This window comes from Eschscholzia californica, unplaced genomic scaffold (assembly GCF_041429995.1).
Source record: "Eschscholzia californica isolate CP2 unplaced genomic scaffold, dmEscCali1.0.p SCAF_1, whole genome shotgun sequence".
NCBI lineage: Eukaryota > Viridiplantae > Streptophyta > Magnoliopsida > Ranunculales > Papaveraceae > Eschscholzia > Eschscholzia californica.
The window spans coordinates 29,052,852-29,077,509 of record NW_028238198.1 but is presented as its reverse complement, the minus strand read 5'-3'; the positions used below and the strand labels follow the sequence as shown (position 1 = coordinate 29,077,509).

The 24,658-nt window shown below is 36.1% G+C and overlaps 3 protein-coding genes across 3 annotated transcripts; 2 read left to right on the top strand and 1 right to left on the bottom strand.

Moving 5' to 3' along the window:
- Positions 1–205: 205 nt before the first annotated feature.
- LOC147565833 (cytochrome P450 81Q32-like) lies at positions 206–4,999 on the top strand. The gene is made up of 2 exons (XM_086652317.1): positions 206–1,171; positions 4,050–4,999. The coding sequence occupies exons 1-2, from the start codon at positions 290–292 to the stop codon at positions 4,686–4,688; spliced, it is 1,521 nt and encodes a 506-aa protein (XP_086508443.1). The 5' UTR covers positions 206–289; the 3' UTR covers positions 4,689–4,999.
- Positions 5,000–13,889: 8,890 nt separating this feature from the next.
- Positions 13,890–18,217, top strand: LOC147565832 (protein ALTERED PHOSPHATE STARVATION RESPONSE 1-like). Its single transcript, XM_086652315.1, has 4 exons — positions 13,890–15,713; positions 16,173–16,396; positions 16,671–16,894; positions 16,981–18,217. Exons 1-4 carry the CDS (start codon positions 14,801–14,803, stop codon positions 17,828–17,830), a joined length of 2,211 nt encoding a protein of 736 aa, XP_086508441.1. The 5' UTR covers positions 13,890–14,800; the 3' UTR covers positions 17,831–18,217.
- Positions 18,218–19,001: 784 nt separating this feature from the next.
- Positions 19,002–21,630, bottom strand: LOC147565831 (protein CHAPERONE-LIKE PROTEIN OF POR1, chloroplastic-like). Its single transcript, XM_086652316.1, has 3 exons — positions 21,131–21,630; positions 20,080–20,440; positions 19,002–19,330 (listed from the first exon to the last, which is right to left on the bottom strand). The coding sequence occupies exons 1-3, from the start codon at positions 21,503–21,505 to the stop codon at positions 19,155–19,157; spliced, it is 912 nt and encodes a 303-aa protein (XP_086508442.1). The 5' UTR covers positions 21,506–21,630; the 3' UTR covers positions 19,002–19,154.
- Between the last annotated feature and the right edge of the window lie 3,028 nt (positions 21,631–24,658).

Genomic DNA, 24,658 nt, shown 5'->3' with positions numbered 1-24,658 from the left:
CAGACATTAGTTCGTGTTTTGAGTAGGGATATCCTAGAGATCAACACTCATGTGCTCCACGGCCCACAGGCCCCTTAAAAAAAACAATGGTGATAAGGGGACTCCCTAGAGATACTCCCAAGTGTTCTCCCCCTCACAAGACAATGTCACTTTAGTCTTTTTCAGTCTGACAAAACTGTGAAAAGACCAAAATGGCCTTGTCATTGTGAGGGGAGTCCACTTGGGGAGTATCCCTCGGGAGTCCCCAATTCATTTTCCTATCTTCTACTCCTGCTTAGTACAATCTCTAATGGCGATCTTTATCGTCATCTGCATCTTCTTCATCTTGTTGGTCTTCATATTTTTACTCAGACCAACCCAAAACCTCCCACCAAGTCCATCATCTCTTCCAATCATCGGCCATCTCCACATCCTCAAAAAACCACTCCACCGTACTTTCAATTCCTTGTCAACTCAGTTCGGTCCCATTCTCTTACTCCGATTCGGTTTCCGCCGTGTCCTCGTCGTCTCATCTCCTTCCTCCGTCGAAGAATGTTTCACTAAAAACGACATCACCTTCGCTAATCGCCCTAATTTCCTCGCCGGAAAACACTTCGGTTACAATTTTACCGCACTCGGTTGGGCACCGTACGGTCACCACTGGAGAAATCTCAGACGAATTTCAACTATTGAAGTCTTCTCATCTAATAGTCTTCAACTTACTTCTGGTATTCGGAAAGAAGAAATCGAGTATTTGATTAAAGAATTGTTTAAAGAATCGATTAGTAATTGTGGGGTTTTCAAAATTGATGTGAAATCGATGTTCATGGAGTTATTGTTTAATGTAATGATGAGGATTGTAGCTGGGAAGAGGTGTTTTAATGGTGATGAAAAGATGAAGAAGAAGGAAATCTTGGAACATTTGAGGGAACTTTTTATACCTAATATGGCTATGAATTTGGGGGATATATTTCCAATGTTGAAATGGTTTAGGTTTATTGGATTAGAGAAGAAATTAGGTGATGTTCAGGGAAAGAGAGATGCATTTTTGCAGGATTTGGTGGATGAACAGAGAATTAAGAGAGAGAAAGAAGAAGTGGAGAAGAAGAAGACATTTATTGAAGTTCTGTTGAAAATGCAAGAAGATGAACCTCAAAATTACACTGATGATTTCGTCAAAGGACTTTGTGGGGTAACCTCTCTCTCTCTCTCTAAACTCTCTCTCTCTCTTTCTCTCTCTAGAACTCTTTCTCTCTCTAGAATACTGAATCTACCTAGGAGCTACGATCATGGAGGTAACGGAATAAGGTGATTTCGTTTACCCTAGCTATCGGAGTTCTGACGGTCAAAATAGAAAGTGGTTGACCATTTAAGTCAACGCGTTGACTGTTTGAGTCTGATGACGATGTTGACCATTACCATTTTCCCCATTTTCCCCATGCCGGTAAGAGTACTTGGCAAACTGATCATGCTGATGACCTCAATATTTTCTTCCGACTTTTTTTTTTTCTCTGTCTCACCACCACCACCATTTCTCTCCCTTCGTTCTTGCTATATCTCTCTAGGCTAAATCACTCTCAATCTCCATTTATCCTCACTGTTTCGATAAAGGAATGGGTTCCCTTCACCAGAGGCCCCTTCCTTTAAGACTAAAGGTAAGGGTTTTAGGTGAAACCCTCTTGCCTGAAACCTTAAAACCTTTGAGGAAGGTTTCAAACCCTCAATCGAGAGTTGCATAACCCTTAATCGAGGGTTTATTGGTCGGTCAACCACAAGACTGGCCACAAGTGTGTGCGAAACATATAGTGGTCGGCCGACCACAAAACATTTCGTGGTTAGTTGACTGTGAGATTCCTGTGGGCAATCTCTTGGTCGCTCCACCAGAAAACCCTCAAGGAGGGTTTCACCGGGGGGGTTTCGCATGAAACCCTTCGTTTGAGATGAAGTTCCCGCTGATGGAACCCTACGCCGGAACAATGAAGGTTGAGAGAAAGATAAAAGAAGAGATATTCAACAGAGAAAGAGGGTTTGTGAGAGGAGAGGAATGGTGGGTGTTAGCCGGAGTTGGTGGTCAGAAATATGAAAGAAGAAGCAATTGTGTTGTCCCGAAAAAATTTGACAAAACCCACGATTTACCTTTACGATATTTGTATATCAGAAAAGTTTGACAAAATTTTGTATCTAGAAAATTTTTCTTGTTGTCCAAAAACGGTGACCTATTTTTCTCGTTTAAAATGCCATTTTTTTAAGAAGTATCTACTGCTTATATACGAAAAACGTGAACACTATTAAACTCAAACAATTGAATTATAATTAATTATTTACTAATTAAATAGGAAAAAACATGAATACTGTTAGACTCAAATAATCCAAGAATAATATGAAACAAAAGTGAAAGTCATATTAGTGCTACTTTTAGTATGTAACAAAACATACAAATATAGGACTAGAGACAAATATAGAAGTTAATTTAAGTTGACGAAAACAAATTAAAATGAAACATAGAGAGAAACATGCTCAAATTTTTAATATTTTTTTAAGCATCTTTTTTTGTGATAGAGTAAGATTAATGTTAGGAAGTAGCTTTAGATAAAAAAAAAAATTGTTGAAATAAGTAGCTATAGATAATAGATTCACGAAGAAAATCATGGGAGACGAGAGGGAAGTTAGTATAGATTTTGTATGTAATGTGCTATAATAGTCAATTTCATATCGATAAAAACGGTAGTGACATTCACCTTTGACGACAAATATATCAAACGTCATCGAATTCTTTTTTTTCGTAAAGGTAACGTGTACCCGTGTTAATAGAATTAGATTGTTGGTGAGGAATAACATATACCGCACCGCATATGTATGTGTAGAAGATTACAAGTTTACGAAACTAAGAGTCCTTACGAAACATGGAATCCTAGTTGTACAAGAAAAGAGAAAATAAAAATTAAATTTACAAGAAAATAAACTTAAGAAACTTCTCTAATTGGGGAATTCCTCGTCTATGTAAAATAGACAAGGCCCTAGGACTTGACCGAGTGGGTCTAATAGGCCAGGAAGAGCAAACCGACTTATCATCAGTTTGCATGCTATGCATGGCTTCTCCATCATGTATATCCTTATACGTAAACCCGAGACTTAAGAGGGTGGAAACAGGGTGGTGGCTGTCAATTTTGTGGCCTGTGCCAAACTTTAGTCTGGCCCTTTTATACAAAAATTAAGAGGGTGGAAGTACTGATGAACACAAAGTTGAAATAATTTACCTGTACAAAATTATATTAATCACTGATAAATCCAAATTGAATAAACGGTGTTGTTCTATGATTGGCGTAACATCTTTCCATATAAAACTCCCGTAATTTGTATAAGTTTACACACAAAATTAGGGTTCCGACTTTTCCTTCTCACACAATCCAAAACTAAGATTCGGAGAGATAGATTGGTAGAGTCAGAAAAGAAAAGAAAAAAAGATTAGATAGATAATTGTGAATAAGAGATAGAGAGGGAGAGAGAGAGATTTAGCTCTTGCAAAGAAAAAAGAACAACGCACTATCAATGGGATCAAACAAAACACCTAGTATGCATAGTTCAAACAAATTACCAACTAAGCTACTACCCTTGCCTAAACTAATGTCACACTCTTACAATATATTAATTTTATCAGATCAAATGTATAGAACTAAATGGGACCCTTGTGTTGGGAGGCTAGTGCGGGCGGACGGCTCGCAGCCCCCCACCACACGTGCCTAGGTGGAATCAACTTGGTAACCACTCCAGCCAAGTGTTGTTTACCATGTTATCCTATTTAGATTTGGAATAAGTTAGGCGTCACTCATATGGTGTCTACATAGGAATATAGGATTTATGTGCAACAAATATACCTAATTTTATCCTATTTAAATTTTGCATAAGTTAGGTTTAACCCATATTGGATTTGTGTGCACGGAGGTGTCACCAGAGGTGTCTCCGTAGTACTTTTAATGTCTATAGTATCCTTCTTGTAGAACTTGTTCGTACCAAGTTGAATCTATAAGAAACTATCTGACCACTAATTGGTTATTCTTGTTTACTTACAGATATTTTTCACTGCCGGAACTGACACATCAGCTCTTACGATGGAATGGGTAATGGCACTTTTGCTGAATCATGCAGAAGTGCTAGAGAAAGCAAAGGCCGAAATTGACATCCAAGTTGGCCATCATCGCTTACTGGATGAAACCGATTTCCCAAACCTTCCATACCTTCACTGTGTCATCAATGAGACACTTCGACTATATCCAGTTACACCACTCTTAGTACCACATTCGTCGTCTGAAGAGTGCAATGTGGGTGGATATGTTGTGCCAAGCGGAACGGTTCTAATGGTGAACATTTGGGCCATTCATAGAGACCCGAAGGTATGGAATGACAAACCAACAAAGTTCAAACCAGAAAGATTCTTGGAAAGGAGTTCAAAGAAAGAGAAAGAAGGAAAGATGAGTTATGATTTTATGCCATTTGGGTTGGGAAGGAGAGGGTGCCCGGGGAATTTGATGGCGATGCAATTGTTGGTTTTGGCTTTGGGGAGACTAATTCAATGTTTTGAATGGGAAAGAATTGGAGAGGAAATGGTGGATATGAATGAGAACCTTGGTCTTACCATGTCCAAGGCTAAGCCTTTAGAAGCTTTTTGCAGACCTCGGCAAGCCCTAATGGACCTCCTATCTCAACTGTGATTGTTTTGAGGCGGCGAGATTTGAACCTTGGTCTCAACAGTTAAGAGACACACATGCTACCACCCAATCGGAGATAGCTTCACTTCTCCCAGTCATCGTTTATAACTTTATATGTACTGTGATTAACATTATATTCTTGTTTAGTTTGGAATAACCACCAAAGGATTCAAACCTTCCCTTCAAGACACAATTATTTCAAGAATTCATCATGTTGTTGTTAGACATTGAATGAAGATTTGTTATTCATGAACCAAGCACAAAAAGACCTTGTAGACTTTTAAATATAAACCTTGAACTGTTTTTTTTTTTTACATCTCTGGCAATTATTAATCTTTAAGGTAGGAAAAACGAACAAGTTATAGATGATCTTTCCTTCTAATGCATCATTTTCTGATATTTCCTTTGTTGGGTTTGCAATCGAGCAATAATCTAAATTTGTGCATGTGATTCGGATAGCATATCAATCCTCAGGTTGCAGCTGTTGGTTCTTGCTGCCTGGTTGGCGCGACACGTGACGTGACCGTCTATGTTGCATATCGTGGTGCCTTACATATTGTCATATTGAAGCACAACTTGTGGCGCGTAAAGAGTCGCATTCAGGTATTCCCCTTTGACTTACATATTGTCGCATTGGAATGTCCACCTTATTTCTTGCTCTATTCTGTATTATTCTCATTCTTTTGAATTGTTGCTCCTGTATGAACTTCTCACTAATTCATCAGTTAGTTAATGCTTAGTGACAGTAGAATCTGCTCACGACTTAAACTGCCTCAGTATTTTTCTCCAATGAGTTTTGAGTGAATTCTAGTTTCCATTCTTGCGTGATTTCAGTTTATTCTAGTGGAAGCCCATACTAACTGCACTGACTGCAGCCAGCCAGACAAACAATTTGTCACTTTTACATCGGATGGTGCTTGAAACAGGCTCGGTGAATACGATATCATGTTTCAGAATCATCCACAGAAATACAGAATGTAAGTCTAACAAGCTAAGGTAAGTCCACAGCATTTCATTAATAACATAACAGTCATTGTCATATATCTGCTAGCTCGAATGACAAGATTCGAGCTAGCAAAGCAAAAAAGCCCATATAATAGGAGAATTCGAGCTAGCAAAGCAAAAAAGCCCATATAATAGGAGAAAGTTTACTCCATTTTAAGTTCTTTAAATGGTGAAAGAGTGGAAAGTGGTAAATAGTAGCTCGACGACAAATCTTGATAGTGAAAGGTACAAGAGATTCCATGAAAAAAAAACTTGTGTTCAGAGTGTGTGTGTACATATATATATTTTCTATGTTTAGATAGATGTGTTTTGGTTTGCATGTGTTGGTTAATTATTATATACTAATTTGAAGCATCAATTTGAAATTACAGTATGGGTTTAACCTAATTTTTAATGATAATGTAAAACCAACTAAGTTTTGCTAATGTTTTTTGAAATGGTGCAGAATTCAGGGATCTAGATTCATTCATTTTGATTAATCAATACATGGTTTTTAGAAGTCACCTCATTGCATTATGATACTTCTGCATAGTTCGTTCGCTATTTTTAGACATCCGATGAGTCCTGTCTTGAGGTTCATATCATTTTAATGCGAACATTATTTTCGGTGCATTAACATATCATATTCTTTTCCCCAAATTGAGTATTTTCGTGACAAGCACATAATAGACTAATACTACGTCATTGTAATGTAAGTTTCAGTTTCCTTGTATGATAATAGTTTATCGAAGTTTTTAAGTTCGATCCCATATTATTATATGTCATATTCAATTCACTAACCCATATTTGGACATAGTTTTGCATTAATTTATAGCCAAATGTAGTATAACTTTGGACCCAAGTATCAAGTTCCTAGATGAACTTTCAACAAAAAAAAAAGTTCCTAGGATGAAAAAGAAACACTCAAAGAGACCAGTTTTGTATAGGATGATTTACTACAACAATTAGGGGGTAGTGGATTGGGACTTTCACAGACTTTCATAGACAAAATGTTCCGTAGACATTTCAAGATATTTCAAAACATTTCGGATGACTTTTTATAGACAACATGTCTTCATAGACATTTTCAAGACATTGAGTTTGTAGACAAAATGTCTTTATAGACATTTCAAGACATTTGATCCATAGACAAAATGTCCTGGGGATAGACATTTATTATTTTAATATTATTATTATTGTTTAATCATATGAAATAATATATTTATACTAACATTTCAAATATATATTTTTTTCGACTTTCGTAGACATTTGTGAATATTTGTGGACATCGGTGGACATTTGGTAGACATTTATTATTTTAATATTATTATTAATGTTTAATCACATGAAATAATATATTTATACTAAACATTTCAAATATATATTTTTCGACTTTCGTAGACATCTGTGAATATTTGTGGACATTTGTGGACATTTGGTAAACATTTATTATTTTAATATTATTATTAATGTTTAATCACATGAAATAATATATTTATACTAAACATTTCAAATATATATTTTTCGACTTTCGTAGAGATCTGTGAATATTTGTGGACATTTGGTAGACATTTATTATTTTAATATTATTATTGTTTAATCACATGAAATAATATATTTAATATTATTGTTTAATCACAAAAAATATATACTAACATTTGAAATATATATTTTTTTCGACTTTCGTAGACATCTGTGAACATTTGTGGACATTTGGTAGACATTTATTATTTTAATATTATTATTATTGTTTAATCACATGAAATAATATATTTATACTAACATTTCAAATATATATTTTTCGACTTTCGTAAACATCTGTGAATATTGGTGGACATTTGGTAGACATTTATTATTTTAATATTATTATTGTTGTTTGATCACATGATGGACTTCAAATGTCTCTTGTTTTTTGAAAGACATTTGGCTTCCAAATTTGTCCCAAATCCTTCACAAAATTCATCAAACTATGAAGTCCACCAAAGTTTGGGACATTTTGGAAGACAATCGAATGCCTCGGACTTTCATAGACTCTCAAATGTCTGGATTTGAATGCCTAAGACTTTCGTGGACTCTCAAATGTCTGGATTTGAATGTCTCGGACTTTCGTGGATTCTCAAATGTCTGGATTTGAATGCCTCGGACTTTCGCGGACTCTCAAATGTCCGCGAAAGTCCCAATCCAACACCCCCCAGGGTTGTTTCACCATGTAATGCAACGAGAGAGAGAGAGAGAGAGTTGAATGGGGTGGGAGGGAGAGAATAACGAGGGAAAATGACTGCTTCTTCTTGACCTGCCAGGGCATTATCACGCTGCCCAATAAAAGAGGCCCATTAATCCACACAAGCCCCCTCTTTCTTTTATTTTTTTTCTTTTCTAGTGTTGGTTTTAAATTTGGCCCCAAATTTGCAACCTAACTAGAAATATAACCTTTATATTTGTACAGTTCCAAAAAGCCCCATGACCTACTTTTTGCCAGTTGAGTTAAAAAAATTATTTTACTTTCTTACCCTTATCTCCATGTCCTATATTTCTTCAACCCGGTCACTGGCGAACGACTTGATACTTGGTATGCTGACTATCATAGAATATCTTCGTCGTCTTTTTTGTTCATCTTTATTCTTCATCTCACCTTCCATCATCATTGGCTTCCACTACCATCATCACAACAACATCATTCTCTCTCTCTTCCAGACCAAGAGGTTCTTGTATCCCTTCGTTGGATGAGAGAGATAGATAGAGAGAGAGAGAGAGAGAGAGAGAGAGAGAGATGAAGGAGATTAGAAGTATGGTGGAGGTGATGGTGGAAAGAGAAGAATTAATGAGTCGACTTGGAAAGAGAAAAAATTGGGAGTAAATAAACAAAAAGTTAAGTAAAAAATGAAAGAGAAATTTGAGAAGTTGAAATTTACGAAGGAAAACGGATGTCATCTAAAAATGTTTAACAAATGTGAATGCTAATTTTTCTAGTTGGTCACTTATTTGGGCCAAACTGAAATTAATCCTTAAGTTAGAATTAATCCTTAAATTAGAATTAATCCTTCTTTTTAATCCTTATACAACTAGCACAGATTCCTAGACAAACTCACTATCAAGCTTCACTCTCTCTCTCTCTAGGATATCACAGAGTAGAGTGAGTTACAGGAAATTATAAATAAGTGCAGATTACATGGAGAAGACAACAATGCATGGACAAGGAACACAAACCACCAAAGTAAACAACAAGAACTGCCACTATGACACTATCTAGTCCTTAGATTTTGACTAATCTTAACCTATTCTTTTTATAATAAAAACCTCATTCCAATATATAAACTAACATTTTTATCATATGGTAAAAGGAATCAATGAAATAACTAACTTCAAAATTGTACTTTGCCATTAAAGAAAGTGGTTTTATAGGTGCCCCAATTTATTGTTTTTGGCCCCTCTTTACAGGAAGTAAGCTTCACAAATCATAAGCCCCTTCTGTATAAATGTGACTTCCAAAGTGATTATTTAGGGCGCCTTTGGAATTGTCCAAGTTAGTATCTTACTTAGAACATCTTCAATACAACACTCAACTTGAAAATTCAAGTTGACATTTAAGATTACTTGAGTTTGTAACAAAAAAAAATTTCAATGCAACACTCAACTTGAACCTCAATACGATCTGACAACATTAAAATTTTGATTCAAAACGATTGAAGAATCTTTGAATGTGTGATTTCAAATGAATGATCCAGTTAAGAATATATATGAATCAAGAAAGAGACGTAGAACAAAACTAAAAACGATGAAGATAATCAAATTCAAAGAACATAAGAAAGATCTAGTCGATAGTTATTAGACAAAGAGAGAAACTTTCGGCTGGTTAAGTTTTGTGGAATCGGGTTTTAAGTCTCTTTCATTCGTGTTCATCACATCTTCGTGATGTATCAATGTCTTGTAACGACTAACGTAGATCGTAGTCGATTTCTCGAAAAAAAAACTTCGAAGGGCAATCATATTTGGAGGTCAGTTTTGGTGGACCAAATGCTATCATAGAATTTTCAGCCAAAAAAAAAAAGGAAAAAAGAGACTATCATGGGCTAGTGGGCAGATGGTGGACTGCGTTAAGTATGAGGTTGGCCCATTATTTAATCAAGGTTATTTTCGTCAAATGACGAAAATGGTAGGTTGATTAGCAACGGATGATGTCACGTGATTGTGAAAGAAAAGTGGGCCCGTGCTTGTTATGGTTCGTATCTAACTTCGGATTGACTCATATTCCTGGTGACAAACAAATTTGTGGTCCCACCTTAAAACTCCGAGACTTTCGATGAAAGCCACGTGGGTGTAATCCGATGGAATGCCTCTCAATTGCCGTTGATTAATCGACCTTCCCCCATCGAGCACCGTGTAGTAACAAATGTATGCCGGTAGAAGCATAAAGAGTTATTTAGGGGTGCGGCTAAAAGCACCTTAAAGTTCTGTTAGCCCCCGGTGGATGGGATTTACTGAGGTCCATCTCTTTTGACCACAGACATCTGTTGGCATCTGCTGAAATTATTGTACACGGATCGGCTTGTTCGAAGACCTAAACAAAGTTTCGGACTGTCCTCTCTGAAACCATTCGAACTGTCCTCTCCGAAACTATTCGGACTCGTCTCGATTAGGGTTTTCAGGAGTATTTTTAATAGTGGTTTTGGATCAAGGTTTTATAACTCTCTAACGCCTCATCATAGATCAAAGTCGGTTTGAATCAAAGTTCTTTGCATAATAGTTTTACTCTCTTTCTCTCTCTCTCTCTCTCTAAAACAAAGTTCTTTATCCCTCTAACTCTTCTTTGTTGACTGATGATGATAGATTTAGAACCAAGATTTTATCCATGATAAAATGTTGATTATGATTCGAAGAAGGAAAAGAGATAAAGAAGAAAGAGAAAAAGGTGAAGAACAAGAAGAAAAAGTGAGAAACAAAAAAAAAATCTGGGCAGGTGCCTCCCTAGTAGGCACCCAATCCGTACCGAGTGCCTATAGATGTCAGGGGCTAACAACAATTTTAGCGGGTGTTATTAGCCGCTTCCTTATTTTAGGAGCGGGTAAAGGCGCCCATTAATTCCTCTCTAGGTACTCTGTTTTTTTTTTTTTGACATTTGAAACACTCTTTGAATTTTTCTCTCCTATTTTGATTTCGATTTGTTTCAAAATCATCGTCTAAACTCCTAAATTTTTTTGTGTCTTAAGTATAGTTCGTTAATTAAAGAAAGAGACTGAAGAGAGGCTACAAAATATTTCATTTTTTTATTTAATGACGATTCTGAAAATCTTATTTTTCTTCTATTTATGATTTTGTCTTTTGATCGCGTGTTTGAAAAGTTTTTAAAGTGGGTAAATCATTGAAAAATGTTTATGATCAATTTTAGGTTGATTTCAAGTGATTTTTAGAATGATTAAAAAGTAGAAATCAATTTCAAATCTGAAAATTCAAGTGATCTCGGTCTCGAACTAGTCCGACACTCTCGAACTGGTCAGTCCGAGAGCCTAAAGTAGACTTCAGACTAACCATTTCGAGACCTCTCAGACTAGTTCGGGTACAAGAATATGCTTACTTTCTCAGACTCATCAGTTCACAAAAAAAGCGTCTATAGATGTCGTAGGCCAAATGAAATTGACTAGAGACAATCCCTTTTCCGGGGTGCAAAAGAACAAATATAGCGGGCGATTTTAGTTGTTCCCTTTTTTAGGGCCTTTAGTAACTCCAAATTATTTTCTTACAATAAAGGTGTTTGTCAATTAAGAGAGGTAGTGGATTGAGATTCTGGCGGACATTTCAAAGTTTACGTATGACTAAGGCATTCCACACAAATGTTTCAAAGCTCACAAGTATTTCGGTGAATTTAGATTTTCATAGACATTTTGGTAGATTAGAACATATGAAATAACATATTTTTATTGATATTTTGAAAATAGCGTGGTACTTCAAATATATGTTCATATCAAAAAAGTACGTGATGCTCGGATTGACCAACTCGTCTTGTTTGTGGCAATTGAATTCAGTCGGCTTAAATTACGTCATTACTATAACAATAATATGTATTATTGTATAGTTATATAACAACACATTATTAAAATTATAGTAATATACTTTTGTATGATATAATATACAACAATAGTATCATGTTGGTTATTGATTTATTTTATTACATACATTACATCCATGATAGTCCATGAAGTCCCTTTTTTTTTGTTGAAATCGTCCATGAAGTCTATACAATGACAATGAACGGAGTCCACATGTCCCTCAAAGTCTATGCACAACGTCATTGAAATGTCAATAAGAATCTATGGCCTCTGTCAATAAAAATATACAAGAACATGAAATCTATGAATGCCTGTAGATGTCCCAGTTGACTAGGCGTCTAGGCTGTCGTTAAGAAGTACGTATACCATTCTCTGCATTCTTACTTATAGTTATGAAGCTCCTATGGGTTCATCCAATTTTTTTTTGTTGAACAGATAAATTTATTAAGCAAGAAAAGTACTATTACAATACATAGGAATTAAAAAACAAGGTACATTTAGCCATTCCTTAGATCTATTTTTCTTTCTCGCCCATTTTGCCAGTTTGTCTGCTTGCACATTGAGCGTTCTTTTGACGTGGCTGAATTTAACACTCTCTAGTCTCTTCCTTGTTTCTCTGATTTTTTGTATGTGAATCTTCGATTGCGGTTGGATTTTATGTTTTGGGTTGTTCAGATGCTAGTTCATCCAGTTTTCTTACATGTCAAAGCTATCTATTACCATCTCAAGACTGAACCAAGCTTATCTAGCCACATTTAGCTGTAACTACGTGTGCAATTTGACCTAGAATCCTTCTGAAAATTTTGTTCAGAGGGTTGATTCATTTGGGGTGCTACTCTCTAAAAATGTCTTTATTAATGTAGATTTCTGAATAAAGCTGAAAACAATTAAATTACCCATATCTTATTACTGTGCACATAAGATCTAATTTGATATTAACACCACCTGGTTTTCACTTTCAGTTTCAGCTTCTTTTAGGTCAGATTTTCAGGGACACGTTTGTAATTTACAGAAAATATAGGGATTAATCACGAGGATATTTCAAGTATCTATGTTGTATAAATAGGACACCATATAAGGGTAAGAAAAGAGCCAATAAGAGGTTCAACCCTTGGAGCATCTCCGATACAACACTCAAGAAAATTTACGAAGATCTTAGGTATTAAGTGTGAAAAATTGATATCTAAATCGTCTCTTTCTTGTTTAGCCATTTACAAACACTTCATTAAAAACATTCTCTAATGCAACATTATAAACTCTAAAACTTTTAGTATTTTGACCATATAACTAATCAATTTGCTTAATGACATTCCGAGTGTTAAAATCTGAGCGTCTCATATGAGATGCTCTAAATTCAGAGTGTCATTTTAAGGTGTGTAAAATAACTACAGCCACCTCAGTTTAGAGATATAAATTATATTTTGCATTTGAGATAATTCTCAGACAAAAACTTCAAAATATCTCATGTGATACTCTAAATTTACATTTCCAATGTTGCATTGGAGATGCTTTTAATTTTTACTTACAAATAAAACCCCCATGAATCACATACAAATACAAGAAATCCATAGAAAAGTCCAACCCAACCAAAATATAAAGTTCAAATCCTTTATAATCATACTGAGTTATTAGTTTCCTCAATAGATAAAATTTTTGTTTTATGAGTTATTGTGTTAGACTGATAATATTATATTCATTATAAAAAAGAATGTCTTATAAGAAACTTTAATCAAATTTCTCTTCTCTCTAAATATGGATGTCATGTGATGAATTTTTTTTTTTTTTTGATAAAATCGACTACGATCTACATTAGTCATTACAAGGCATTGATACATCATTAAGATGTGATAAGCACGGTAACCGTCTAAGTTAAACCAAAATCCGCCAACAAAGAGCCTAAAACCCGACAACAAAGAGCCTAAAACCTGATAAACATCTATTTTATTTAATGTTTAAATACATGAGATACATCTTGGTGATAAATTACTTCACCGAGACTCGATCTCAAGACTTCATGGACTTAAGAGGGATGTCCTATCACTACACCAATGACCAGAGACGTCATGTGATGAATCTTGTAGTCATAAGAAGAAAAATAAATATGGATGAGTTTTTTATTTTTGCAACCCCCACTCATTCATGTTTGCAAGCATTATATTACCATTATTACAATTTTAAGACGAAACAGAAAAAACACAACACACCAACGACAAAAACACATCATTTCTCTCACACACACTCTCTCTCTCTCTCTAACTTGTTAAGTAGGATACTTGTCTCTTTCTTTCTCTTCCCCTCCTCCTTTGGTCAGAGCCTTTTTACAATATTTGACTCCTCTTTTCTTTCGCTGGTCTCTCACTCACTCTCTCATTGAACTCACCAATCTTCTTCCCCTCTCTCTCTCTTTTCCTCCCTCTCTCTCTTTCTAATCTATATGACATTGGTTGAAGAAAAGAAAAATGGGTTGTAGATGAAGAAGATCTCCATGGACAACAACAACAACAACAACTTCATCTGTTACTGAGTTCACCACTTTTTTTTGTTTGACAACTTTGACTCCTGCTACATCTCGTGTTTCTCTCCCATCCACCCCACCCACCCCTGTTTCTCCTTTTGGGGAAGCAACCAACACAAGAAGAAGAGATTATTACAACCCCATTCCCCTTCCACCAACTCTCTCTCTAAACCTTGGAAAAGAAATGGAATCAACCCTTTTCTTCTTGTGGAAGAAGATGAGATAATAAACCCCCTGAAAACAATGTCTCTGTTTCTACTTCCAAACCTCTAAATGAAACAAATGCTATCTATCTCTGTTTTGGCAGAACTCTTGCATTCACTTAACCAGGAGATGAGAATCTGAGATGGGTAGTAGTATCCATGAAACTACTACTTCCCCACTTTCTCTCTCTCTCTAAAACCCTCTGTCAAAAATAGCAAAACCTCCATTCTAGAAAAAACCCATCTTGCTTTTATCAATAAAAGACATGGCTTTCTCTGTTAACTCCTTGTGGCATTTTCCATTTTTACTCCAAAATCTCTAAAACCCATTTTGCAGATAATAATAGAGAGAGAGAGAGAGAGAGAGAGATGGGTGGTTGTGTTGCTTCTAAGTTTGAAGAAGATGGAGAAGTTGTTTCTCTCTGTAAAGAAAGGAAACGCCTCTTAAAATCAGCTGTTCAGAAAAGATATCTTCTTGCTGATGCTCACATCAAATATTTTCACTCTCTCTATGCTGTTGCTGCTGCTTTAAGATTATTTGTTGCTAGACATTCTTCTCCTTCTCCTCCATTTCTTATCACTTTCCCATCTCACTATTCTGATTCTCTTCTTCCCACAGAAAATATAATCTCAAATCCCATGTTTCTTCAACAAAAACCTTCTGAAATTACTCAAGAAACTATTGAATGTCAACCCTCAGATTCTTCTCTTTCTTCAGATTCTTCTGAACAAGGAGATGATGATCATGGTGTTTGTAGAGAAGAAGTTGGAGCAGAACAAGTATGTGGGTATTTTTATACAGGAATGAATCAACCCATGCACTCACCAAATAGAGATTTTGGGTGGGATTTTTTTAATCCTTTTGAAACAGTTGTTAGACCAGAAGTTATTAGTGGGTTTGGTAGAAACACTGATGAAGATTTAAGGGCAGTGAGAGAAGAAGAAGGGATTCCAGAGTTGGAAGAAGAAGAAAGAGTAGAGAGAAAGGGTTTAATGGCTGTAGAAGAAGAAGATGATGATGATAATGATGAAGATGAAGAAGATGAAGAAAATGGGGTTGAAGTTGTCAAAATAGTAGATGATACTAATATGAACAGAGGAGGAGGAGGAGAACAGAAAGGATTAACAGTAATAGATACACCTGTAAGAGGAAGAGAGCTGTTAGAAGCATTGAAAGATGTTGAAGATCATTTTATTAGGGCTTATGATTCTGGTAAAGATGTTTCCAAAATGCTAGAAGTTAACAGAGTTCATCTACAATCTGGTTTAGAGGAAATAAAAGGTTACTCCTTTTTTCTTCTTCTTTTCTCTTTCAAACTGATTACTTTATCTTTTTCTTTCTTTCAAAGTGTAGTCTTTTATCTGTTCTCTTTTACTTCAGTTTCTAATTCATTACTTGTAATTGTTTTAATGGTAGTTCTAAGTAGAACCTTTTTAAATCCTTTAGGGTTTCTAAAGTTTAGAGGGTTGATTCATCAAAGATAAGGTTTTTCTTTTCTTTTCTTCTCTCTACTTTTGTCTGCTTCATTCTTTATTCTTGTCTTGTTAACATACAAAATAAACATCTTAAATCTTGGATAAAATTGGCCTTTATTAGGTTTTCATCTACTTTACTTATCTATGTGGGTTCAATTAGTTCATATGCATAAGGTTTTCATCTACTTTACTTATCTACCTGTCTACCCTTGATTTGGGTTTTCTTGTTTTTCTCTCTCATCACTCACTTAAGTTTGAATTGCAGAAAACTCATCAAAACTCATTCAAGCTATTACATGGCATAAATCTACTTCATCTCAGTCTTCATCCACTAAGAGTTTCCTTGCATCCAGCTCCAAAAGTTCGTCGACATGGACGGAGTTCAAGAATGAACTCTTTGATGACTATGGAGGGATGGACGCGGGTAGCCATTCGCAGACATTAGGAAGGTTATATGCATGGGAAAAGAAGCTCTATGAAGAAGTCAAGGTAAATATGGATTCTATTCTAAACACTTTAGTTGAGTTGAGTTATATGGATTTAGTTGTGAAATTCTATGATGGTAAGTAATATTTCTTCATACCTGGGGGCAAGTACGTTGAAACAAAAATTAGGTTCCAAGTCCTTGAAACATAATTCCAAACTTCATCAGTACGATTTTTTGTGTCGAATACTTGTATCTGCAAAAACAGCTCAACCAGAAAAACATGGAAGAAATACATTCACGATTATCGTTTCCTTAATATTCTTCTCTTCTACTTAGGGCGGAGATGCCACACGGAAGCTCTACGAGAGGAAATGCTCTCAACTAAGTAACAAAGATGTCAGAGGTGTTGACATACGCTCCACGGACAAAACCAGGTCTCAAGTTAGAGATTTATATACTAGGATCTTGGTTGCTATACGAAGTGCTGAATCAATCTCACAAAGAATCGACAAACTGAGAGACGAAGAATTGCAACCGCAACTCAGTGAGCTTTTACAAGGGTAAGCAACTAAATAAGCAAATAGTATTGAAAGGATTGGGTGCTTCAACTATTTTATCTCACTTCGACTTTTTCTTGCTTTTGCAGCCTAATGGCAACCTGGAAAGTTATGTCAGAATCTCATGAAACCCAGAATAAGATTATGTTTGAGGTGAAGTCTTTTACCTGCACAAGTTTTGGAAAGTTCTGTAATGACTCTCATCGACTAGCTGTGCTTCAATTAGAGGCTGAACTCCAAAACTGGCGAGCATGCTTTACCGGGTATGTTGCTGCTCAGAGAGCTTATATTCAAGCTCTTAATGGATGGTTATCCAAATTTGTTGTACCCGAAGTTGAATTCTACTCCAAAGGCAGATCATCTATGCCACCATATCGAATCGATGGGCCTCCATCACTTGTGATTTCTCGTGATTGGTTAAGCTTCCTCGAGAAATTACCTGATAAGTCAGTTACATATGCAATGAAGAGCTTTGGTAAGGATATCAGGGCTTTGTGGGTCCAACAAGGAGAAGAGCAGCAACAGAAGAGAAAGGTGGATGGACTTGCTAAAGAACTTGATAAGAGGATAACTACGTTTCAAAGAACAGAGCACAGAATTCTAGAGTCTAAGCTATCAGAACAAAAACTTGAGCTAGATGTGGAAAATCGAGTTGATTATTTGACGGAAAGGAAAGATCTTTTGGATATGTTCAGAACAAGGTTGGATTCGGAGAAGGAAAAGCATCACAATCTAATGCAAGAGACACAAAGGGTCACTCTAAATGGGTTTCAGACAGGGTTAACTTCAATATTTCAGTCACTTACAGAATTCTCAAAAGCTTCTCTGAAAATGTATGATGAACTAGTTCAATACTCGGAGAAGTCAAAGGTAGGGGATGAGAAAGGTGGTGATCCATCTTATATAGAGAATGCTCATGTTGAAGTAAATGGTGGATGAACAGGTATACTGAAAATGGGTTATGGATCTCGTCGGTCGTGAGGATTGAAGGTGAATTTGTAAATTAACTAGTGTCGAAGCAGCTCGCTGAGACACAGTTTATCGTAGCAGGCTCTTCAAGCCTTCTTCGATTGATTTGTTTCTTTTTAATGTCTTATAGGGTTTGTGGTTGCCCACAATTTTGCTGATAGGAGGACCTATTAACAATCCTGATTTCTAGTATCATTCTAGTCAAAATCTTTATTGTCTAGAATGATTTTTGAGTGGGCAATCCTTGTTGTAAGTATTGGTTTAGTGTTGAACAGAAACTGATGTATTAGGGTAGTCTCAGGCCTTTTACTGTGGCTCCCAACTACTTGACCCTTGAATTAAATCTAGCTTTTCTCATTGAGCTTCCCCAAACAAACTCAAGAAGGATTTGACCTTACTGTGTACCACCAAAAGCAGTAAAGAAGCTCACATCTTGAAAATACAGGTAAGGTTTGAATTTATGGAGTATTAAGACTGCAGCTGATTTGTGTGTCCTTTCTATTCTTTAACTCATGTGAGGAATGGCTGGTTTCATGGGTGTGGCACTTAGGGTTTTTTCGATGAAAAAGCAAACCGAAATCTGCTAGGAATCTGGCATGAACGGCCGGATTTTACCCAAACCATCAAGAGAGAAAACTTAGGTGAAATTCAAGTCGGATTTCGGTCAACTTTTTAGGGTAGAGAAACATTTTCTTTTGTTGATCTTAAAACCTTGATTTGTAGGACACTTTCATAATTCATCTGTACGGAGTTTAACTGAAAATGTAACCACCTTCCCCATGTTCTACGGGTTTGGTTGAGAACAATTATTACATGATGGACAACAAGTATATAGTTGTTACCATGATGATAAAAAATTGTTGAACTACCAAAAAAGGCCAAACCGATTCTATTGTTATAATGACTGTACCGAATGAATTACTTGCAAGGAAAAATTGGGCATGACTAGTTTGATGGGGGAAAACTACTCATGTTTGTCTTCCTCTCCAATTGAACTATGCACACTCAAGAATGTTAAGCAACTCAAGGAAAAAACAGGAAAAACATTGGTAACTACAATCTCCATACTGCAGTAAGTGCTCTCTCATAAGAGAACATGTTCGCTATAAGTATTAAACTTAACAATGTTATAGAAGTTGTGTTTGAAGCAAAATGTTTAGATTATCAACATTTCTTACATTTGATGATTATAATGCCACGGAAAAAGCACCATGGCGGGTGATACAAAAGAATATACCGACGGCAATAATTACAGATTCAGAATGACGATATTGGTTTTATCGTTTTCATAATTCTAACTTAAATAAAGAGAAACTATAAACTGGGAGAAGACTATGACTTCACTTACAACTACAGCGGGAGAGCGTATGCCTATAAATGGTATTATGTCTACCTGCAACCAGTTTTCAATTGTTGATCCAACTACTGCGCCCACGACAAGGCCACCAATGGTTATCAGAGTTGCCTTTCCTGCACAAAAAATAGCCAATGACTACCAAGGTAATTTTTTCTGATCCGAGATTAAAAATATATAAACAAGAATCTAACTCAGGATCAAATCAAAAGATGTGTATTCTGTAGAGAATACTAATGTTAAGATGGTATATAGGATGAACCTCTTTATTGCTCAGGATTAGTCAGGAAAGGAGATTTGTTTTCTTAATTGAGTAAAAATTAACATAAAGGAGTTAGAAAAGAAGAGAGTAATAATATGGTTTCTACCAATCAGTCACGATAAAAAAAAGAGAGAAAGAAGTAATGAAATAATTAATTCAGATAAGCAGCTGCCAAGGTTCGCAAGTATTTAACAGGATAAAAACGACTTCTAAGAAAGAAACTCAAAAGACTTATTCCTCCTCGTCGATCGAGACAAAAAGTTAATCAACCATGTTATAATTTGACAGGGTAGTGCCGTTCCCTTCTTTTCACAAAAGAGAAGCTATTGATACAACGTAGTAGTCAAGGTCCCTCCTTCATATTTCCAACATTAGTTGCAACATGCCATTGTTACAAGTGTACTGATGTTATGAGATCCTACTGTTATCATATAGCAACCAACCTAGCATACTTCATAGAAGCAGATTAGAGACTCAAATAGCTTCAAGACAGAATTATGTATATAACCAACGAATGACTAACTGATTTATAAAACACCTATTTTCTCATATCCTTCTATTAACATGCATGGATAAACAAACATTGAAGAATAACTAACTTACCAAGTTTAGTGTTTTTCTTCGTCAAGAAATATAATGACGCCCCAAAGCTACCAGCCAAAATTAGTCCAGGGACGTCAGCTGCAGACGTCCCAGCTGAAGATGTTGAGAGTCCATTGACATATAATAAGGCCATCAAGGCTCCATATGTCCCTGCTTGAGCACCCAAATTGCTTATAGACGGTGTTCCGACCGAAACAGGTGAGTTCTTCATCCTAATCTGCAACCACTGAGGCATTGAACCCATCCCTAACATAGCTTTTACGGGTTTTGTATCAGCATAACGAATGCTGCTATTTACAACTTTGCCTGCTCGGCGCTGTGTTAAGCTCTGCATAAGCAACAAATCGTATGCAGCATCAACCTGAAATTCAACCAACGTTAAATTCACGGGGTCGAATGGAAATTAAGTAGCTAAACTACTGAATGATGACCTACTAAAAGGACACAGCACTAGGCACTAGTCGAAACACACTAATGGACCCTTCACTAACCTACTATATTGCAAAGATGAGAGGTCCCGCACTAAAACGGTAAAACCAGAGAACAAGAATGAATCCAACCCAAACCCATAAAACAAATCCAAAAACTGGATATTTAGTAATTTTAGTTGTATAGTGAATTGGAACTTAAATTGATAGGAGTAGTATATATATAGGAACTAACCAACAAAGATGACAATTTTCAAACCTTTCAAGATATAATATACAAACCACAAATACCCTTTGTCAAGGAAAGCAGCTAACAGAAGAATCAAAAAAGCAAACCTAGTTTTAGAGTTACATCTACAACTAACAAATACCCATATTACAAGAACCAGAATCAAGCAAACCCATTAAACACATACTAAACACTTCATATCAAACCATATACTTCCTAAGAAATCCACAAAGAAACCCTAATTAAAGAGTTATGCAGATACCCACACTAACAAACAGAGATATCAGTAGAGAATTCATCAGAATCAACCAATTTAAGCACAAACCAGTAACCAATTACAGTATGAATTCATTCCAATCCAGACAAATTAAGTGAAATAGAAGGGTTTATCAACCTGGGCAATAGTTTCTTGATCATCTTTACAAGTAGCAAGGATTGAATTCTTAGCACGAAGGATTTCATCAAATGAAGCTCCTTCTGAAACACCCAAAAGTTTCAAAGCGTTCTCAATAGACATCTCAATCGGCGCTGGTTCATCTGCTCTCGACCCAGAAAAAACCAGTGTATGGGTTCTCGCCAACGTGACTCGGTGATGGAAATTTAAACCCAACCATCGATTTTTCTTCTTCGTCGCCTTCTCTTGAAGGGATATTGTAGTCCGGCGAGGTAATGGTTGGGAACAGATGGGTTTGGTAGGTTTCCGGTAGATGGTAGTGGCGCGGTTTGCTCCGGCTCCGACGGATAGAGTGGTGGTACTTGTAGTAGCCATTTGGTTTGTTTATGCTCTCTCTACCAATAAAACAAGTCCAAATGATCTTGGGGTTAACTTATTGAAAGTTTATAAACGGGACCTAGTGATGCTTGAACTCAAACATACCTATGAATTTGATGATGCAGAAAAGTGGGGAGGTCCGTTTGATATCCAAAAACTGCTCAGCAACAGTCGGACAAGTGGGTTATGTTGGGGTAAACCAGAAAAGTTTGGATAGAGCCGGATCTAAGTGTTGGCTAGGTAAGCATCCTGTAGTAAGAGGAGTCGTTATGAACCCTGTAGACCACCCCCATGGGGGTGGTGAAGGGAGGGCCCCAATTGGTGAAAAAACCCACAACCCCTTAGGAGTATCCTGCGCTTGGAAGAAGTAGAAAAAGGAATAAATATAGTGATAGTTTGATTCTTCGTTGCCGTAATAAACAGGAGAGAAAATCGAGAATATGTTTCTTCGTCTTTACAAAAGAAAAAAAGATAGGAGTAATTCGCTATGACACGTTCACTAAAAAAATCCTTTAGTTAGATGTCGGTATCTCTTAAAAAAATTTGATGAAATTCAGATAGGATAGAGTTTAGACGATAATATCGCCTAAAAAATTTTGATGAAATTCACGTTGGACAGAACCTGCACAAACACAGAAGACACACTGTCGCTCAAGTCAATGAGGTGTTTTTGTAGTTTTAAAAAAGAATTCAAGTTTTGAGTTTAGAATGTGACCGTCGATCCCTCGTTAAGAAAACGTGATAGGTTATATAAGTTTGGATGAGTTGCAACAATGTACCACTGAGATGGTGCGACGATAAAACACTAATCTTGATAATCATGTGTTGATGGTCGTATGGAGGATAATATCTGATGAGTTCGTATCTTCTGACACTAACAAATCCTCTGACACCCAACGATTCGTGTATGAAAAGTGGATCGTTGGCTCTATATGTATGTCCTTCCACGTCATGGGTTAATCTTGCCTCGGGTCCACATCCCACTAGTGTCGATGTCGTATGGGGCTTAAGGTTCCGAACTGATTTTTGTAGACCTCCCTTCAGTATTGAGGCCCAAAACAAAACTTTCACGGAATCGCTTGGTTTATTTCTCTTTGCTCGAGTCTAAACCAGCGCATGGTTCAAGGTGCCCCAGAGCCAGCCTCCCATGTCAGGATTCAAGTGACGTAGTCCCGCTGAATCCACATCCCTATGGTTTTAACCGGAGTTGTCTCTCCGATATTCTAGTCAATCTGTTGACTTCTTAACTTGATCAAAGCTTACTAGTATTTGGCTCAACATCTAACAAACATTTAGACCATTTTGTTTTGAATTTTTTGATGAAAGGCCCAATTTTTGGGCCCAAATACAAAAAAAACCCAACAGGGATTATTAACCCACCCAAAACTCAAAAATCAACTAATATCTCAAATCAAACCCAAATACACATCCCTAGGCTCAATCCGGACCAAAGTCGTATCTCTAAGACCTAATATTTTCTTCTAATCCCTCTTTTGCCCTCCTATATATATCCAACAACTCTCTCCCTCTATAAGAAATCATATCTTTCTCTCTCCATAATTTATTTTCACTTTCTCTCTCTACCTAAACCGAAACACAAGTCTAAACCCTCTTTTCTCTCTCGAACCTCACCGACCATATTCAAACTTTCCACCTTCATCTCTCTACAGTCATCATCTTCTTCAATCATCATCTTCAATCATCATCTTTGTTTATCGCCATATTCAATCTTTTTCACCTTTCTCTCTCTAAATAAATCGAGACACAAACCCTTTTCACGTTTGAGCGACCTTCATCATCTTCTTCGTTTGAGCAACCTTCATCATCTTTTATCTTCAATCATCTTCTTCTTTAATGGAGGTTAAAAAAAACTTCAAATCTAGTTTTAGGGTGTTTTCATGGTGTTTTTATGGTGTTTTCATAGTTTTGTAGAGAGTTAAATATATAGATTTGTAGATCTACTTATTTGAAGCTTCATTGGTGAGCTTGTTCTTGGTTTTAGGGTATTTTCATGGTGTTTCATTGTTGTTCGGTACAGATTTGTTAATATTAGCAACCACTTCTCGTTTTGTAAGCAACACTTTACAGTTTGTCTAAACATTTTACGGGATGTGTTAACACTATTCCGTACAGTTATGTTAACAGTAGCAACTGGTTCTCGTTTTGTTAAAAACACTTTACAATTTGTGTTAACATTTTAAAGGATGTGTGAACATTTTGAAAAATGTTCACCACAATTTTGTATTAAAGATGTTCAGATCAGTCTAACGTTTTCTAAGCATTTTAAGCAGTGCCCAAACATTTGTTAAATTGCAAAGCAGAATTCAATTTAAAATACCTACACTTCTCCGCTGATGAGAGAACTTTCGATTTTGAAACGGACATACTCCGTCGTTGTGTAACATTCCAAATTTGCCTTAACATTTGTTAAATTGTCTGGCCACTACCCAAACAAACTAAACATTCCGTATAATGTTGTGACGTTCATCTAGATGTTGTAACAACACTCTTGGATGCCATTCGACAGAAGATTATGAACAAGATGACAAAGCACAGAGACGCCGCTATTGGATGGAATACATTTATGTGCCCCTCCATTAATGATGTTCAGGATGGGAAATTCAAAGTTGCCGAGACGTGAGTTACGTCGAGGCAGGCCCACTTATTTTTGAAGTTTATTCCAGTCCACGTCATTCCGTCAATCTTGGTACTCTTACATGCTATTGCTGGCGTTTGCAAGTAGACATTCTGAAAAATGTTGAATGAATGGATTGTGCCTTCAAATATTTTCTTAAACAAAAATGATATTTATTTCTCTTAATCATATAATGTTATCAACATTCCTCAAAATGTCTATATATCTTTGGTTGTGTCTTCACATTTTATCTATTTCTTTACACATTCCGAAAAATGTTGAAAGAATGGATACTTATGTGGTTAACTATTCTTTTGTAGATTTCTTTTTCATCCAAAACAAAGGCAAAATTGTAGATTACATTCATAATAATGTTAGAACATTATCGATTGTGGCTTCATATATTTTCTTAGACAAAAATGATATTTATACAGAGTTTGAATCATATTTGGTTAGCAACATGGCCAGCATTTTGTCGACATTCTCTAAAATGTCTATACATCTTTGATTGTGTC

Bases quoted from the DNA above. Each gene is read 5' to 3' on its own strand.
- LOC147565833 (XM_086652317.1), top strand. From the start codon at position 290: ATGGCGATCTTTATCGTCATCTGCATCTTCTTCATCTTGTTGGTCTTC. The intron at 1,172-4,049 runs GTAACCTCTCTC...GTTTACTTACAG, and splicing joins TCGTCAAAGGACTTTGTGGG to ATATTTTTCACTGCCGGAAC.
- LOC147565832 (XM_086652315.1), top strand. From the start codon at position 14,801: ATGGGTGGTTGTGTTGCTTCTAAGTTTGAAGAAGATGGAGAAGTTGTT. The intron at 15,714-16,172 runs GTTACTCCTTTT...TTTGAATTGCAG, and splicing joins TGGTTTAGAGGAAATAAAAG to AAAACTCATCAAAACTCATT. The intron at 16,895-16,980 runs GTAAGCAACTAA...TTGCTTTTGCAG, and splicing joins CTCAGTGAGCTTTTACAAGG to CCTAATGGCAACCTGGAAAG.
- LOC147565831 (XM_086652316.1), bottom strand. From the start codon at position 21,505: ATGGCTACTACAAGTACCACCACTCTATCCGTCGGAGCCGGAGCAAAC. The intron at 20,441-21,130 runs GTTGATAAACCC...GTTGAATTTCAG, and splicing joins ATCAAGAAACTATTGCCCAG to GTTGATGCTGCATACGATTT. The intron at 19,331-20,079 runs GTAAGTTAGTTA...TTTTTTGTGCAG, and splicing joins GAAGAAAAACACTAAACTTG to GAAAGGCAACTCTGATAACC.